Source organism: Limanda limanda, chromosome 3 (assembly GCF_963576545.1).
Source record: "Limanda limanda chromosome 3, fLimLim1.1, whole genome shotgun sequence".
Lineage (NCBI taxonomy): Eukaryota > Metazoa > Chordata > Actinopteri > Pleuronectiformes > Pleuronectidae > Limanda > Limanda limanda.
The window spans coordinates 20,715,764-20,730,486 of record NC_083638.1 but is presented as its reverse complement, the minus strand read 5'-3'; the positions used below and the strand labels follow the sequence as shown (position 1 = coordinate 20,730,486).

The 14,723-nt window shown below is 40.3% G+C and overlaps 3 protein-coding genes across 4 annotated transcripts; 2 read left to right on the top strand and 1 right to left on the bottom strand.

Annotated features, from left to right (window-relative positions):
* Positions 1-1,370: 1,370 nt before the first annotated feature.
* Positions 1,371-3,729, bottom strand: LOC132998423 (cytochrome c oxidase subunit 4 isoform 1, mitochondrial). Of its 2 annotated transcripts, none has more exons than XM_061068066.1 (5): positions 3,665-3,729; positions 2,805-2,881; positions 2,022-2,186; positions 1,779-1,910; positions 1,371-1,686 (listed from the first exon to the last, which is right to left on the bottom strand). In XM_061068066.1, exons 2-5 carry the CDS (start codon positions 2,878-2,880, stop codon positions 1,550-1,552), a joined length of 510 nt encoding a protein of 169 aa, XP_060924049.1. In that variant the 5' UTR covers position 2,881; positions 3,665-3,729; the 3' UTR covers positions 1,371-1,549. The 2 variants fall into 2 exon arrangements, with proteins under 2 accessions (XP_060924049.1, XP_060924048.1); XM_061068065.1 differs by having other exon boundaries at positions 2,805-2,884; positions 3,665-3,727.
* A 247-nt stretch (positions 3,730-3,976) lies between these two features.
* On the top strand, positions 3,977-7,905 carry emc8 (ER membrane protein complex subunit 8). Its single transcript, XM_061068207.1, has 5 exons — positions 3,977-4,538; positions 5,424-5,500; positions 5,624-5,693; positions 6,398-6,492; positions 6,668-7,905. Exons 1-5 carry the CDS (start codon positions 4,326-4,328, stop codon positions 6,825-6,827), a joined length of 615 nt encoding a protein of 204 aa, XP_060924190.1. The 5' UTR covers positions 3,977-4,325; the 3' UTR covers positions 6,828-7,905.
* A 3,172-nt stretch (positions 7,906-11,077) lies between these two features.
* gins2 (GINS complex subunit 2) lies at positions 11,078-13,750 on the top strand. Its single transcript, XM_061068807.1, has 5 exons — positions 11,078-11,222; positions 11,466-11,580; positions 12,434-12,533; positions 12,619-12,745; positions 13,401-13,750. Exons 1-5 carry the CDS (start codon positions 11,133-11,135, stop codon positions 13,527-13,529), a joined length of 561 nt encoding a protein of 186 aa, XP_060924790.1. The 5' UTR covers positions 11,078-11,132; the 3' UTR covers positions 13,530-13,750.
* Positions 13,751-14,723: the final 973 nt, after the last annotated feature.

Here is a 14,723-nt window from a genome sequence, read left to right as displayed (position 1 = left end):
CAAGGAAAATGTCGAAGATCTTCCCCCATCTCACATTGGGAAAGGTTGTGAAAATCTTGAATCCGCCATCTAATGCCCATTAAATGCCTATTTAAAGTTTTGCTGCAAAGACACTATCCCTTCATTTGAAACTAGGGGTCTGAAGTTGCTATATTGATAGAAAAGGTCATATAAAGATGAGCACTCAGTAGAGCACCGACCAAGTCACCTTAAATTCTACAATGTTGCTGCAAACTGTACAGACTCATAGATAGCAGTCTCCAGGAATTATTCCCTGAGAATTAGCTGAAAATGTTAAATGCAGCTGGAAATGTGTTTTTTTTTAACCTAAAAAAGAAACTGCAATTGATCCGGATCCAGACAAAATTTGAGCGAGTTCTTTGAGGCATGTCCCAAATTGAATGGAAATCTGTTTAGTAGATTTTGCTTAATCTCAGTAACAAACTAGAAGCAAAACTGATAAAACTGTAAATGCCATGGACACTGAATGTGCTGCTGGATCAGGGAAAATGTGAAGTTATCATATAGAGAAAGCAATCATTTTGTAAATGACACTATTCGGACTGGAAAATGTTGAGAGTTTTGGGTGAAGTGTTTGTGAAGATGTGAAAGTTTGCAAATGTATATAGTGCCCCCTCCTGACCGATATAGGAACTTGCCTGTGTATATACACTAGCTGAATTTACAGTAAGATTCAATGGGTGGAAATACCGTCAGTCACAGAACCCAGGGTGACACCAACACATGTTCAAATGTCTATCATGAAGTAGAAGTTTGTCATTTGTCAGTTGAAATGGCCTTTGCCCCTGTTACGGCAAATAAATATATTTATGCTTTCAAGTCAATGCACTGTTGACATCACAATTGAAAATTAAAATATCAACTTAAATCTTCATCAGCCCCAAGAAATATACCTGATATAAACCCAAATAGTTCTGTAGTCATCTTGAGATCCCTGCATGGGAAGGTTTGTGTGTAAACCTATGGACACTCACATAATGGTACTAGTCTGAGATACAAGTTTTGCAAATGCCACAAAAGCCTGAGTGGTTAACTGGTTCATAAGATGGTGATTGAGTAGGTGGCAACTTTATGAACAATCTTTTAAACAGATGCAAAGCTGCCTCTTCTTCTAAGGATAACCTTTTGGGCGCTAAAGGTACCAAACACTATACTATTATTCTGTCATATAGTCCATTCAAAATAGACTATATGGATTTTTCAAATAACAAGCATCAAGTAATAATGTGCTGTTTCTTCTATTAGAGCAAAATACATCAAAATTGCCTCAATCTACTGCCCCAAATTACTGATAAACTTATTTAATGTAAAACATTATTAATGCAGAAGTCAAACTCCTCACAACTATGTTTTATCATTTTACCTTTATTCTCATTTCTATAATACACAAGGACCATAAGAGGAAGAGGTCTTCCAAATGCACAATCTGAGGTATGTGACAAGTGATAAATACAGAAATATAAGTATTCTTTTGAATTGAGTTGGTCTGCTTTTGTCTTCAAGTATGAGTTATTGTCCTCTTGGTCCTTTACTTCTTCCACTGCTTGTTTTCGTAGTCCCACTTGGCAGAGAATCCCTCAATCGGGTTGATTCTCATGTCGAGCATCCTCTGCAGCTCCTTCTCTTTCCACTCAGGTGAGAATGTGTGTGGGACTGGTCCATACACTGCAGACAGAAAATAACATATGTCAAGCAATAAGCCTAATTAAAAGAATAACCTCATTCTTCTGTTTTTCAGCCATATTTCTCATACTTACCAAACTTTCTCTGCCAGAGCACAACGAACCCAGTGAAGCCGGTTAGGAACAACAGCCCTGCGACCACAGACTTCCACTCTGCTGATCCCTGGTTCATCTCTGCAAAGCTCTGGTGGAAGCTGATGCGGTACACTAACAAGTTGAAACACACAAAGCCATGTGGTATAAAAATTGATTAAGTGACAGAAGCAGAGAGATAAAATCAGTTCCACTAAATAGTGTGAATATTAGAGCAAGTCCTACATGCAATCTTCTCCTCATTGGAGAGTGTAGCCCAGGAGCCCATCTCCTTGTCCTTCAGGGACTGCTGCTCTTCAGTCAGGCTCTGCACATAGCGGATGTCCGGGAGGGGGTTATCCAGCCTGTCAAAGTAGGCAGGCATAGCGTAGTCCTCGATCTTAGCAACACCTGCAGAATACAAAAGCAACTTATTAAGTTCACTTTTGCTGGCACACAATGAAATTTGCAGGTTTGATGTTTGGCCACCTGGTCCTGACCTAGTATCCAATATACACACACCAATGATATCATTCAACATTACAATATATTAAAAGAAATATTACAGTATTACTAAATATGTGTCTGGCACTCTCTAATTAATTCACTGTAAAATAATCAGTAAATTGCCAGAGTAAAGAGGAGGGGCCACTTCCATTCAAAGTACTTGTCCAAAATATGACCTCTCTTTGACCTAATTTGAGAGGAAAATGTACACAGCTATGGTGAGATACTGGGGGAATGAGAGGGAAATTAGGTTGTTTCTATAGCAACAGTCAGACTGGCATTAAAGGATGGACAAAAAAACGTCCAAAGAAAATGTCCTTTTGAGATTAAAAACTATCTGTGCTTTTGAAAGAAGGTCACCAGCTTCCAGAAAATATCAAACCTACATCCGTGACACATCAGTGATCATTAATGTCCACATTTCTAAAGCACAAACAGTGGCTATGAGACGCAAGCGGGATCTGTTGTTATATCACCAGTCAGAAATAGAAAAGGACCAATGTCCTTTGGAGTGGTACTCACCATGTCCTCCTCGTAGGCAGACAGATGTGGAGAGGGCACGTTTGCCGACGAGACTCAGAGCTCTGGTGGCCAGCATTCTGCTGAGAAGGTCACAGGACAGACATTTAAAAACTCATTAAAGATATTATCAGCTAGCTTACACATGATCCCTACAAATAGTATTGATCTCACAGCCGAACTTTTCTAACATCGTAAATAAAAAATGATCCAGTTTCAACAGGGGACGTGAAAACATAAGGATTTTAGGAACATATTCATACAATGGTCAATTGTATGAATATATATATATATATATATGTATGAACTGCTGTTTATAAATTAGTACGTTCTACCAGTTGACAGTCTAAATCCACTATATCAAAGGAAATTAGTTCACATCATACGCAAGATAAACATCGTATTATCTGTAAACATGTCAGTCGAGTTGTTGATGTTGAGACAAACCGCATCCGCCGACATGTCAGCTAGCGTTAGCGTTAGCCGCACACACAAGGTCACAGCACCAGAGAAACAAATAGCACAGAAACGAGGGTTTTCCGGGACATTCGAGTTTAACACAACCTTAGACCACCGAGCGAGACTACATCCATACGCCATTATAATGATTTCTGTCTGCGCAGTGCACCTGCCTTCAGGAATATGATGCTACAAGCTAACGACAGCTAGCCGGGCACTTAGCTCGTCCTAGCTCCGCTCGGCGCGGACAAAGTCACCGGGACATTTCTGCTCAATTCGGTTAAAACGAGCGCGTCGTCTCACATGTCAGGTGTGTGTGGTGTCCCAGTGTGTTGGGGGGCGGTGTGCGGTGCGTTTCCAGCGGCTGAGTAAGATGCTGCTGTTGTTAAATAAAAACGACCTACTCTCTCTTCCTCGATCCGTCCGCTGCTGCTCGAAAAGGAAGTGTGATTGCGACCGGGAGCGGAAGTACGTGAGCGGAAGTACGTCATCTTCAAAAACGAGGTCAAACTAGGCCACAAGCTTGAATTGTCTCCCCCCCCCCACCCGAGATGGACGAGAACCCGGCTCTCCCTTGCCCCGGATTGGTTTAAATTTAGACGAAACCCGCGGTGATTGGTTACAGCAGGAGGAAGCTGGGACAGTAAGCCAATCAGAGGTAGTGTGGGGGCGGATCTTCGAGCATCTCGGGTAGGAAATAACCGCTACGGCAAGAGGGAAGTTCACCTCGCTTTACGTCTCTCCACTCTGGTCTACGGCACCACCGGGGCTGCGGAGCAGAAGATAGATTAGCTTCTCTCCTCCTGTGACATCCCGGGACTCCTTCATCTCTAGAGAAGAGTATAAACAGACAGGTGTGGCTGTGACGCGTTCGTGTTCAGGCTCCAAGGATCAGCTTCCACCACGTGTTGCGGCAGGAAGCGGTCTCTTCTCCGGGCATGTTAAGATCTTACAGCTAACAGCAGCACCCCCTCCTCTGCGTGTAGCCTCCTCTCGGCTGCTGCTCCCCCTGGATCCGTCTTTGTTTTTCTCTCTCTCAGCCATTGTGCACATCGTCTTGCCAACATGCCCATTCAGCTGACGAGCCAGGCTTACTGCAAGATGCTGCTGCACGCCGCCAAGTACCCGTGCTGCGCGGTGAACGGGCTGCTGGTGGCGGAGAGGAGCAAGGACCGGAAGAAGGACAGCCACGGGGACACGGTCCTGTGCGTGGACTGCGTGCCGCTGTTCCATGGAACTCTGGCTCTGGCTCCTATGCTGGAAGTAGCTCTAACACTGGTAAGTGTCCGTCAAGTTAAATATACACTCAGCTGCAAGTGGACTGGATAGACCAGTCTGCTACAAGAGTACTGCGAAGTCTTGCAACATGACAAACTGTCATGTGAGACGAGACCCTTTCATTTTGTATTCAACTTTTTGGGTTGTAGATGAATAAATGTCAAATGCACCTGCTGATACAATTAAGAATCAACACTAGAAAAAGTTGATTCAACAGCTCCCTAAAGTAGATTTGAGAAAATGTAGAGATTATAACTGTTATTAAAGGTTGAGTGTGTAGAATTTAGTGACATCTAGTGGTGAAGGGGCACGTTGCAGCTGAATACCCCTCACCTCACCCTCCCCTTCGAAACATGAAGGAGAACCTGTGGTATCCTTGAGTTTTCATAAAAACTCAAAAGGTGTCTAGTTTGTCCAGTTTGGACCACTGTAAAAAACATGGTGGCCTCTGTAGAGAGGACCCGCTCCCGATGTAAATACAAAGTATTTAAATATAAAGGACCCATAGGTTAAAGAAAACATTTCAATCAATTTAGGTTAAACACACTGAGTGAAAACATTGCTATTATTATTTTATATTCAATTTCTGCCAACAGATCACCTCTTACACACTAGAACTTTAGTCCAGAGCAGTTTTAGATTACAGTCGGCTACATGTACCTAATCACACAGAATAAAAAAAATTCAAATTTTTTACTTTTCAAATTAAAGCTATTAATTGTGTTTATAACTGGTTGACTTTAATTTGAACAAACTTGATTCATTGAAGTGTTTTTTTAAGTTGGTGAACAAATGTTTTTATTTCAGTGTAACTGCGTATTGAGTATAGGTCTCTGATCATGTTTGTCTTTACTGTCCATGTTGGCTCCACATCTCCTCTTTCAGATCGATACCTGGTGTAAAGAAAACAAATATGTCATTGCTGGATATTATCAAGCCAACGAACGCACAAAGGATTCAAGGTACAGAAAAACAAATCTAAACTTACATCGAGCTGATTCAGGAAAACAACCAGTTAAAAACTTTGCCACGAACTCCCCTTAAATGTGATGGACTAATAAATGTGTCCATCCTCTCTCTTTCAGACCTAACCAAGTAGCAGAAAAAGTAGCTGCCAGGATTTGTGAGAACTTCCATGATGCAGCGATTGTCATGGTAATAGAAAATATCAACTGGTGTTTATTGACTAAAATGGTGGTTTTACATGTTTTTGCCCATTTACCTCAAGTAATGTCTGTTTCTGTCTCCAAGGCAACCACTGCTTTTTATCTCTTTTGTATATAGAAATATCTAGAGTTTGAAAACCTGAAAAAGTTATTTGTCACTACAAGCACGTGGCTCAGCAATCAGAGATTAAATGATTAGCTGCAGCTCATCATTGATTGAACATTGTGTTCAAATATTCTGAAAGGGATAACATCAGTCTGATGTGCTCCTGTACCGAACAGACTGCTCTTAAACAGCTTCCTCACAAGTTTGATATGTTGGTGATTCTCACTAGTGCCTCCATGAAGCAAGACTTTTTTTTTTAAACTGGCTGTTTTTTTTTACTTTATCACCATCTAATAATAACATAACGAAAAGCATCATGCACAGGGTATTGGGTTGGATGCACAAAGTAAGTTTCTGAGTTAAACAAAATTATATGTCAATGTACAGACAAAACTCATTCATTGGCTGCCTGTAAGGTGCTAGAATGTGTTACTATAAATGGTTAGCCAATGGCCAAGTACACAGTAAATGAATTGTAAATGATTTCCCTAAAACAAGCCACACACTTGCCTGGTCTTATAAGGTGGTACATAACAGTTATTTAACCAACATCTAGTTGCCTCAAAATGTCTTCTGTTTTTTTCCAGGTGGACACCAGTCGATTAACAATTAGCTGTTTCGAGCCCATTGTGCTCATCTACGATCATCATGAAAACAAGTGGAAAAGCAGAGAAGTGACTTCGTAAGTGTGTCTGGGAACTTTTTCACTGCCGGCTTGTATGGTCTTTGTGCTTCTGACTTCAAAGTTTCCTGTGTTCTTTCATTCATTCTTTGTATTTAGTAAAAACTGTATGTTACTTTGTGTAGGAATCTTTGTTGGTGTCAATTTCAAAACAGATTTGTCATCTTTCTTCCAGTGAAACTTTTGAGGACTGGAGCGAAGCACAGAAGATCACGTCTGCACTGTTAGAGGGCAGGTCCTACGAAAATCTGATTGACTTTGATAATCACTTGGATGACCTAAGGAACGACTGGACCAACCCCGTGATCAACAAGTCCGTCCTGGATCTCTGCTAAGACCCTGAGTCAACAGCAACCTGGACACACACACACAAATATTGCTGCCATTTCAGCGTGCATGATGCTACTTGTTGTGTAGCACAGATGTACATAAATGCTGAACATGTCGTCTTTGTTCCATCAGAAGGTTCCAGCTCTGATGGGAGCATGTGGAGTCCTGACCAGTCTGGCCAAAATCTCTTAAGGGCAAGCACCATATGTGCACTGTTTGCATATGTCCGCCTTTACAAGGTGCTGCTGAAGTGGGGAAGGAGATTCTGTTTTTGAATGGAACTTAATGCATTTTTTTCTGCAATGGTTTGTGTTTATTGATAGTTATGCGCATAGAGTTAAATTCTAGATTATTTGATCTATTTATCCTCTCAGATTGTAGGGACAGTAACCGTAGAGATTAAGTCCTAAATTATCAAAGAAATAGATTATTTAACTCCTGAGATATGAGATTAATGACAATGTTCTTCATTAAATGTTCCTTTTTTGATAAACTTTAAGCAAAATCCCCATGTCAAAGTGTAGCCTGAGGATGTCTGTGTGAAATTTGATAACTAAAAATAAAATAACTAATTAACAAACATAGATTACATAGAAAAAAAGAGCCAGGACTCGTTTAAGGTTTTGTATTATTGGACTTAAAGTAACCTGGCAGCTGGAGTCACTCTGGATGCACTAACAGAAGGTTGTTGATTTAAAATATTTGAGTTTTAAATCATTAATGCAAACATTTCTATAATGCATGTCTCAGAACATCAGTCTCAGTGAAATATTATCAAATTGATTGATTGTTGCTTTGAAGATTAGCTCACAGCTCCACTGAATCAGATCTCAGGGATGTGTGCATTTTTGTTGTTTGCTGTTTTAAGAATTAGATATAGTAATATTATTTATACTTAATTGACCACTTTAATGTATCTAGTACAGAAGTACATTACTATTTGAGATTTGAATGAATTAGAAAGAGCTAATTACTTATTAAATTACTGTGGAAATCACATTTTTACAGGGACTTTATAAACTGAATGTAAAATGAAACTTTTTGTGGAAATTATAAAGTCTTATGAGTTTGTCATTAAGTAAATTATTTTGTTTGCTGTATTCAGTGTTGGGAAGGATACTTTGAAAACGTATTCCGTTACAGAATACAGAATACATGCACAAAAATGTAATCTGTAACGTATTCCATTACATTAACTTATCTGAGTAACGTATTCTGAATACTTGGAATACTTCCGGTTTGTATTGCATTTTTTAAGTGTATGATTGCGGCGTTTTTATAGTCAGGGGAGCAGCAGCAGTTTAAACTCTCTCTCCACCGATGCTGCGGGCCGCTGGATGTCCGGCTCCCATCCACTCCCACCTCTGTGCCGGTCCCACCAGAGGCTGAAGGACCCCCCCCTGTGCCAAGGCTGCCTCGCGCCGTGCTACGATCGTTTCGGCGTCGAGTCTATTTTAGTTTGAGCTTGACGCGAGCGTATCGCTCCAGGAAACACACTGAAAAATGATTTTAAACGATATTGATGACATATTTTATATGATTTATAAGCATGCATCCCATAGTTTGTATTCCCCTTCTGTTGTCCTGGAGTTTTAAATTTACCAATTTGACCGATCACATTATTAAATGCCCCCCTCTGCCCCTCCATACAGACACACAAGCAATCATAAAGATAAAAAGAGAGGGGGGGGGGGCGGAGAATACGTAATTTACCCTCCACACCCGACATTGAATGGAGCAAACAGCGGAGAAGTTCTTGAAGATGGATGACATTAAATTGGGACGCTGTTGCAGTTAATGTTGGAGCAAGAAGTGACTATATGCTTTTATACTACTGGGTCAACGGGTGATATTATTTTAGCGTCGCTTCAGCGTCCGGTGTGAACCCGGCGTGCCTCGCTGGCCTCCTGCAGAGCCATGACAGCAGAGCTCTGGGAGCGCAGGTCGGTCTTCTCTCATCAGGCGCAGGAAGGGCAGCTTGCGGATCAGCAGCTCCGTAGATTTCTGGTAGCGACGGAACTCTCTCAGAGCCTCGGTCCCGAGCCGGTCGCGGTGAGGCTTCTTCACGCCGCCGGGGTCCCGGGCGCTCATACGGCAGCCCTGGTCTCCAGCTGCTTCCTGGGGGCTTTGCCTCCGGTGGATTTACGAGACAGTGATTAAACTCGTGAAACAGAGAAGTACCGTCATGTAATCCACTGATTTCAACAATGTAACTGTATTCTGAATACCATCTATTTAATTTGTAACTGTAACGGAATACAGTTACTCATAATTTGTATTCTAAATACGTAACGCCGTTACATGTATTCCGTTACTCCCCAACACTGGCTGTATTTGACCACTGCCTTGACACTAATGTTGATACAAGTTTGAAAACATGTTTGGTTAAAGGGACTCTTACCTTTGTTGCATTTGAGAATTACAGCACATTCAAATCATCCCGTCTTCCTCCAATGCCCCACCCCCTCGTTCCCATCCGCGGTGTTTTTTTGAAGAAACTTTATTTACAAGCAGACTTACAATCTACTGCCTCCGCGCACGCACGTGAGTTTTTGTTTACCAAAGCAATGGATTCGGTAAGTTATATACATTTACATTCACATGCCTTGATGACGCGGGCCCGAATGCGCCACAAGAAGCAGACGGAAAACCTGCATGTCCATGCAGCAAACAGACAGGTCTGTCGGCCAATAAGGTCCTTCGGTCCGAAGAATTTTATTGGTTGAAGTTTTCACTAAATATTATGAGAGTGAAATAATTGTTTGTTTTTACTCCTGGTGGGTCTGTCTTGCATTTTAGAGTGTTAAAATACAAATTTAACCTTATCCAAAAAAAGTGTAAAAATGCAACAAAGGTAAGAGTCCCTTTAATATTTTTATAGCATAAAATAGCTTGACCAGGATTAATTTAAGGGTTTTGCTGCTGTGTCAACTGATACATGAATGACCTGTTACATGTATGTTGTAATCAGAGAATACGGCTGGCCTGATATTCCAATGAAAAAACTGACTGCTCATCACAACTTAAACTGTTGTCTCACGCACAGAGGATACAAATGTACAATTGTAATCTTGAAAATTTAAAAGTCAATGATCACCAACTAATGAGGTTAATTACAAAAAGACAGTAAGCAACTCAATATATATTTCAAAAAAACACTAAAATTTAGTACATGGACAAAATTTCAGTGGGAAACATTACTTTTTAAAAAGATTTTGTATACAGCAATGGTCATTAACATACAATTACTTTAATAAATGTGATGGTACAAAGTAAGCCACAGAAGAGTATTTTAAGTATTTAAAACTGCCTTCACATTGAGCATCTACAACATGAATCCTACTTACACAATTGTGTATATAAATACGGATTCCAAATTCTTAATATTAGCTTTCTATTTTCCAGCCACAGTACTTAAAGGTTAACTGTGTTATTTAAGTAAAAGGGATCTATTAGCAGAAACCGAATATAAAATAATCCTAGTGATGTTTTCACTTGAGTGCAATTATCTAAATTGTAAAAATAGTTTTTTTTCTTTGCCCTAGAATGGCCCTTTATATTTAAATACTTTATATTTACATCGGGAGTGCATTCTCTGCGGAGGCAGACACGTTTTTTACAGTAGCCCAGACTGGACAAGCTAAACATCTTTTGAGTTTTATGACAACTGAAGGCTACCACAGGTTGTCATGTTTGGAAGGGGAGGGGGATGTGGGGGTGTTCAGCTTCAACATTTAACTTTTTATTCTGAGAGCCAGAATGCTTGTTATGATGGTGTAAATGTGGTATGACAACCACAGTGAACGATGAATTATTCCATCAGTCTCAAACACTCTTCTACATAAAAGTGTAACTATATGGAAACTATATATCCACGTGTGAATAACTAATACCGTCTAAAAACCCTCACCTATTGTTTTATAGAATCAACGTTGCAGTGCTCTTCATCACTTGGTCAATATGTGCCACCTAGCGGTTATTACATGCAACTGTTTTACTATCACATGACCCACCTTTCCGGGTCAGACCATTTAAGGAGCGGACAGTGTTGTCAAGGGCAACCGGTTTCTTAACAAACAGCCTTTAAACTGTAATGAATGTAGAAAATAGATTTCCAGTGTTGACGGGATTAGAAACATAAAGTGAGACACAGAAATAAATTGTAAAAGCGCGTTAAACGCCGCTCACTTTTTGACGACATCTCACTTCCGGTTGATGACGACGCCGTGCTTCCGTTCCTCTCGCAGCGCGGGAACGTTTCTCAGTGTTGCGGTGAGGTTTGTGCGAAACAGTAAAGACACACGGACGCGATGGATCCTGCAGAGGTGGAGTTCCTCTCGGAGAAGGAGACGGTGAAGATCATTCCCAACTTCAGTCTGGACAAGATCTATCTGATCGGGGTGAGGAAATGCGTTGTTTGTTAGCACCTTATTTTACACAGTCCAACTAATGAGCGTAAACCAATCTGAGCAATCTAATGTTAATATTTACCCTGCAGCTCAGTGTTGTAGTCACACGTCAAGCTATAACCCCACAGGTCCTCTATACACAGCTTGTGTGTTGGTGAAGATGGAGTCAGGGGCTTGTGTGTGTGTGTGAACCGGAACCTTTCTGCTCAGTAACGTGTGTCCCTGTGTCTTCAGGGGGACCTGGGCCCCTTCAACCCTGGGCTGCCGGTGGAGGTCCCCGTGTGGTTGGCTCTCAACCTCAAACAGAGACAGAAGTGCAGAATCGTTCCTCCTGAGTGGATGGATGTTGGTAAGAGTTGAAAACAAATAAATAATAATCTGCGTGTACATGCACAGTAAATGCAGGTGGCTTCCAAAGCAGAGGACTGCTGCTAAGCCACATTTAGAATCAGTTACCCTGTTAATATACTTTTAATATTATTAAACGTACTACTATGGTGTGCCAGTCATAGACTGTGTATATAAGGTTCCAGTCAGTGTTTGCTTTAGTTTATTTTTTTACCACACAAATACGTTTCTATATGATTTGTGTTCTTGCAGAGATTTAAGAGGCTATATATTTTCCTGCCTCTCCACACCTTTTAGACACTTCCAAACTAACATCATCTGTCCAAAAGTAAATCCCTAAATGCATTAAAAAAGCAGTGACTGGGAATATATTTTTCTCTATTTGAACTAGACATGGGATGATTTGTAATACAAATTAGATTAGGGATTACTTTCAGAATCACACAAAGGCAGTTCAGTGAGTTTATTTTCCTTAAGTCAATGTTAAGATTCATGTTGATGTATATGTAGTTTATTTACATTTTCAAGTTTTATAGATTTACAGGATAGGGCTTGTGTTATTCTTTATATTTCTTGCTTCCTTTAAATCCCAAACTTTATTTTTTTTTGCCTTTTGAAAACAATTGGACACTATAGCACAGAGGAATATGTTATACCAGGCGTTCTTAAGGATGATGCTTTTATTGGTGTCTGATTTCATGGAAGTATCCTTATCCCTCAATAATTTCTAACCTTACATCAACCACTATCAACCACAAAGCAGGAGGATTCAAAAAACCTCATAAAAACCTTTATTTATAAACACATAAACAGATTGGCTTCATGTGGTGATTTCGTTCTGCTCCAATGTGCAGAGAAACTGGAGGAGATACGAGAGCTTGAGAGGAAAGAGGGAACGTTTGCTCCTGTTCCCAGTCCGTACTACATGGAGCTGACCAAACTGCTGCTGAACCAGTGAGTCATAGAAACCCGAGTCACGTCCATTGTCCTCCTTGTATTTGGCGCTCTAGCTCACGTAACGGTTTGTATGTTTCTGCAGCGCGTCAGATAATATTCCTAAGGCAGATGAGATCCGCACGCTGGTCAAAGACATCTGGGACACGCGCATTGCAAAACTCCGCCTGTCCGCCGACAGCTTCATCAGTCAGCAAGAGGCTCATGCCAAGGTACCACTGACCACAAGAGGCAGGCTCTGTACCTTTCACTTAAATTACACAGTTCCAATAACATTATAACTTAGTAAGATATTGTGGAACTGAAAAAAAACGGTCAAATAATTTGTTTATTTGACAACATAAACCTTATTGATTAAACATTTAAGCAAAAATATTTGCTGGTATTCTTTCTCAGCTGTGATGGTTAAGTCTTAATGTTTTGGTTTTGGGATGTGAGGTCTAACAAACAAGCAATATGAACATGTTGCTTTGGGAAAAGGCTTTTTTTCTGACATGTAAAAGACCATTTCATGAGTAATCAACCTGTGAATCTCTGATACTTAAAAAATATTAGATGCAGTGCTTGGATATTTGTAACCGAGCTTTACACACATGGAATCTGACAAACAGCTCTGAACATTCATGAGGTTAAGTTTAACCTTGGAACGCTTTCATTCTTTCTTAATCTGAGCGATTGTCTCAAAATATTTAGGATTTTCCTCTTATTTTTATTATTTATTTCCTCTGATTCACTGTAATATTTAATAGCAGGAGCACATGAGCTCAAACATTCATCACAGTCATTAGAGAATAAATTTAAAATTTGATATTTGCTTGTTATAAAACTAACATTGTCTCCTGTCTCTCTGCGTCCTTCCCTCTGTAGCTGGACAACCTGACTCTGATGGAGATCAACACCATTCGATCGTTTTTCCTCGACTCTCTTAACTTTATGTACAAGCTACGTTCCAATATGCAGCCTGCTTCCAGTAAAGGACAGTCAACGGACTATTGATCCACTAGTTTAAATCATGCTGAAGTTTGAATATCGTCCCCTTGATGTGGGACAGCTGGGGACAAAGCTTTGGACCTAGGAGAAGAGTTTTCCACCTGGGTTTTTTAAGGGGTTACACTTCTCAAGGGAAACGCATCCATCTGTAAATATTGACAAGCATATAGGCTTTATATGCGTCTGCTGTTTGCAATGTGCTTATTTAATTTAATGTCAGAAGTTAAAACAACCACCTTGCATTTGTGTTTCAAAATGTAACATAATAAATGTTTTTATGTGTATGTGAAGTGGTGAACATGCTCTTCTTTATTCTCTTCAATTTCTTATTTCTGTGCATGTATAATTGTATGTGGATATGTTTATCTTATGTTTTGTTTAGTATACATGGCAATCATTTCTTTTTAAGAATACTAGTTTAAGCCCTAGTTAAGAAATTTGCCTCTTTACGTGATCCTGTGTAAATATCTAGAGGACAGTGCACTTACCTCAAACCAACTCCAGTTTGAGGTCAGTGCATAAGTGAATGTCTTAAGTTGGATGGACAAGCACCTAAACATAGTTCTAACCAAGGATGGCTGTATTTCAATCTAAAACCAGTGACTAGATAAGATCGATAAATCAAATTTATTTGTATAGCCAATATTCACAAATCACAATTCGTCTCAGAGGGCTTTAACATGGTGTGACATCCTCTGTCCTTAATCCTCAGCAAGAGTAATGTAAAACTACTAAAAACCCTTTTAACAGGTAAAAATACGTAGAAACCTCAGAGAGAGCCACATGTGAGGGATCCCTCTCCCAGGACGGACAGAAGTGCAATAGATGTCAAGTGTAGGAAAACATCATCGGGGTTAAAGTTTTTAGCAGCATTGATGAGGGTAAACATTTTGAAGGATCACTTTAATACAATATGTCAAGCAGTCCTGCAGCAATCATAGTCTCTGGTCAGCAGCCAGCAGGATCATGATCCACCATCAAGTTGGGATCCACTATAGTCCACAGTCATTGTCCACTGCCAACGCCAGTTAGGATCCATCATCAGCCGCCGCCTCGGTCGTGGTCCACCACCATCCGATGCCAACGCGACAAAGGATCCTCCATTACCACTACGATCAGCCGGCACCATACAGATCAGGGTTATGTTTAAGTTCCAAGTTAACCTATTTATGAAAACTTCCAGGAATCTTTGCTTTTTGA

Coding starts and splice junctions, on each gene's coding strand:
- LOC132998423 (XM_061068066.1), bottom strand. CDS start 2,880: ATGCTGGCCACCAGAGCTCTGAGTCTCGTCGGCAAACGTGCCCTCTCC. Junction 1,911..2,021: donor CAATGAGGAGAAGATTGCAT/GTAGGACTTGCT, acceptor TCAACTTGTTAG/TGTACCGCATCAGCTTCCAC. Junction 1,687..1,778: donor GCTCTGGCAGAGAAAGTTTG/GTAAGTATGAGA, acceptor TTCTGTCTGCAG/TGTATGGACCAGTCCCACAC.
- emc8 (XM_061068207.1), top strand. CDS start 4,326: ATGCCCATTCAGCTGACGAGCCAGGCTTACTGCAAGATGCTGCTGCAC. Junction 4,539..5,423: donor TGGAAGTAGCTCTAACACTG/GTAAGTGTCCGT, acceptor CTCCTCTTTCAG/ATCGATACCTGGTGTAAAGA. Junction 5,501..5,623: donor GAACGCACAAAGGATTCAAG/GTACAGAAAAAC, acceptor TCTCTCTTTCAG/ACCTAACCAAGTAGCAGAAA.
- gins2 (XM_061068807.1), top strand. CDS start 11,133: ATGGATCCTGCAGAGGTGGAGTTCCTCTCGGAGAAGGAGACGGTGAAG. Junction 11,223..11,465: donor ACAAGATCTATCTGATCGGG/GTGAGGAAATGC, acceptor CTGTGTCTTCAG/GGGGACCTGGGCCCCTTCAA. Junction 12,746..13,400: donor AGCAAGAGGCTCATGCCAAG/GTACCACTGACC, acceptor TTCCCTCTGTAG/CTGGACAACCTGACTCTGAT.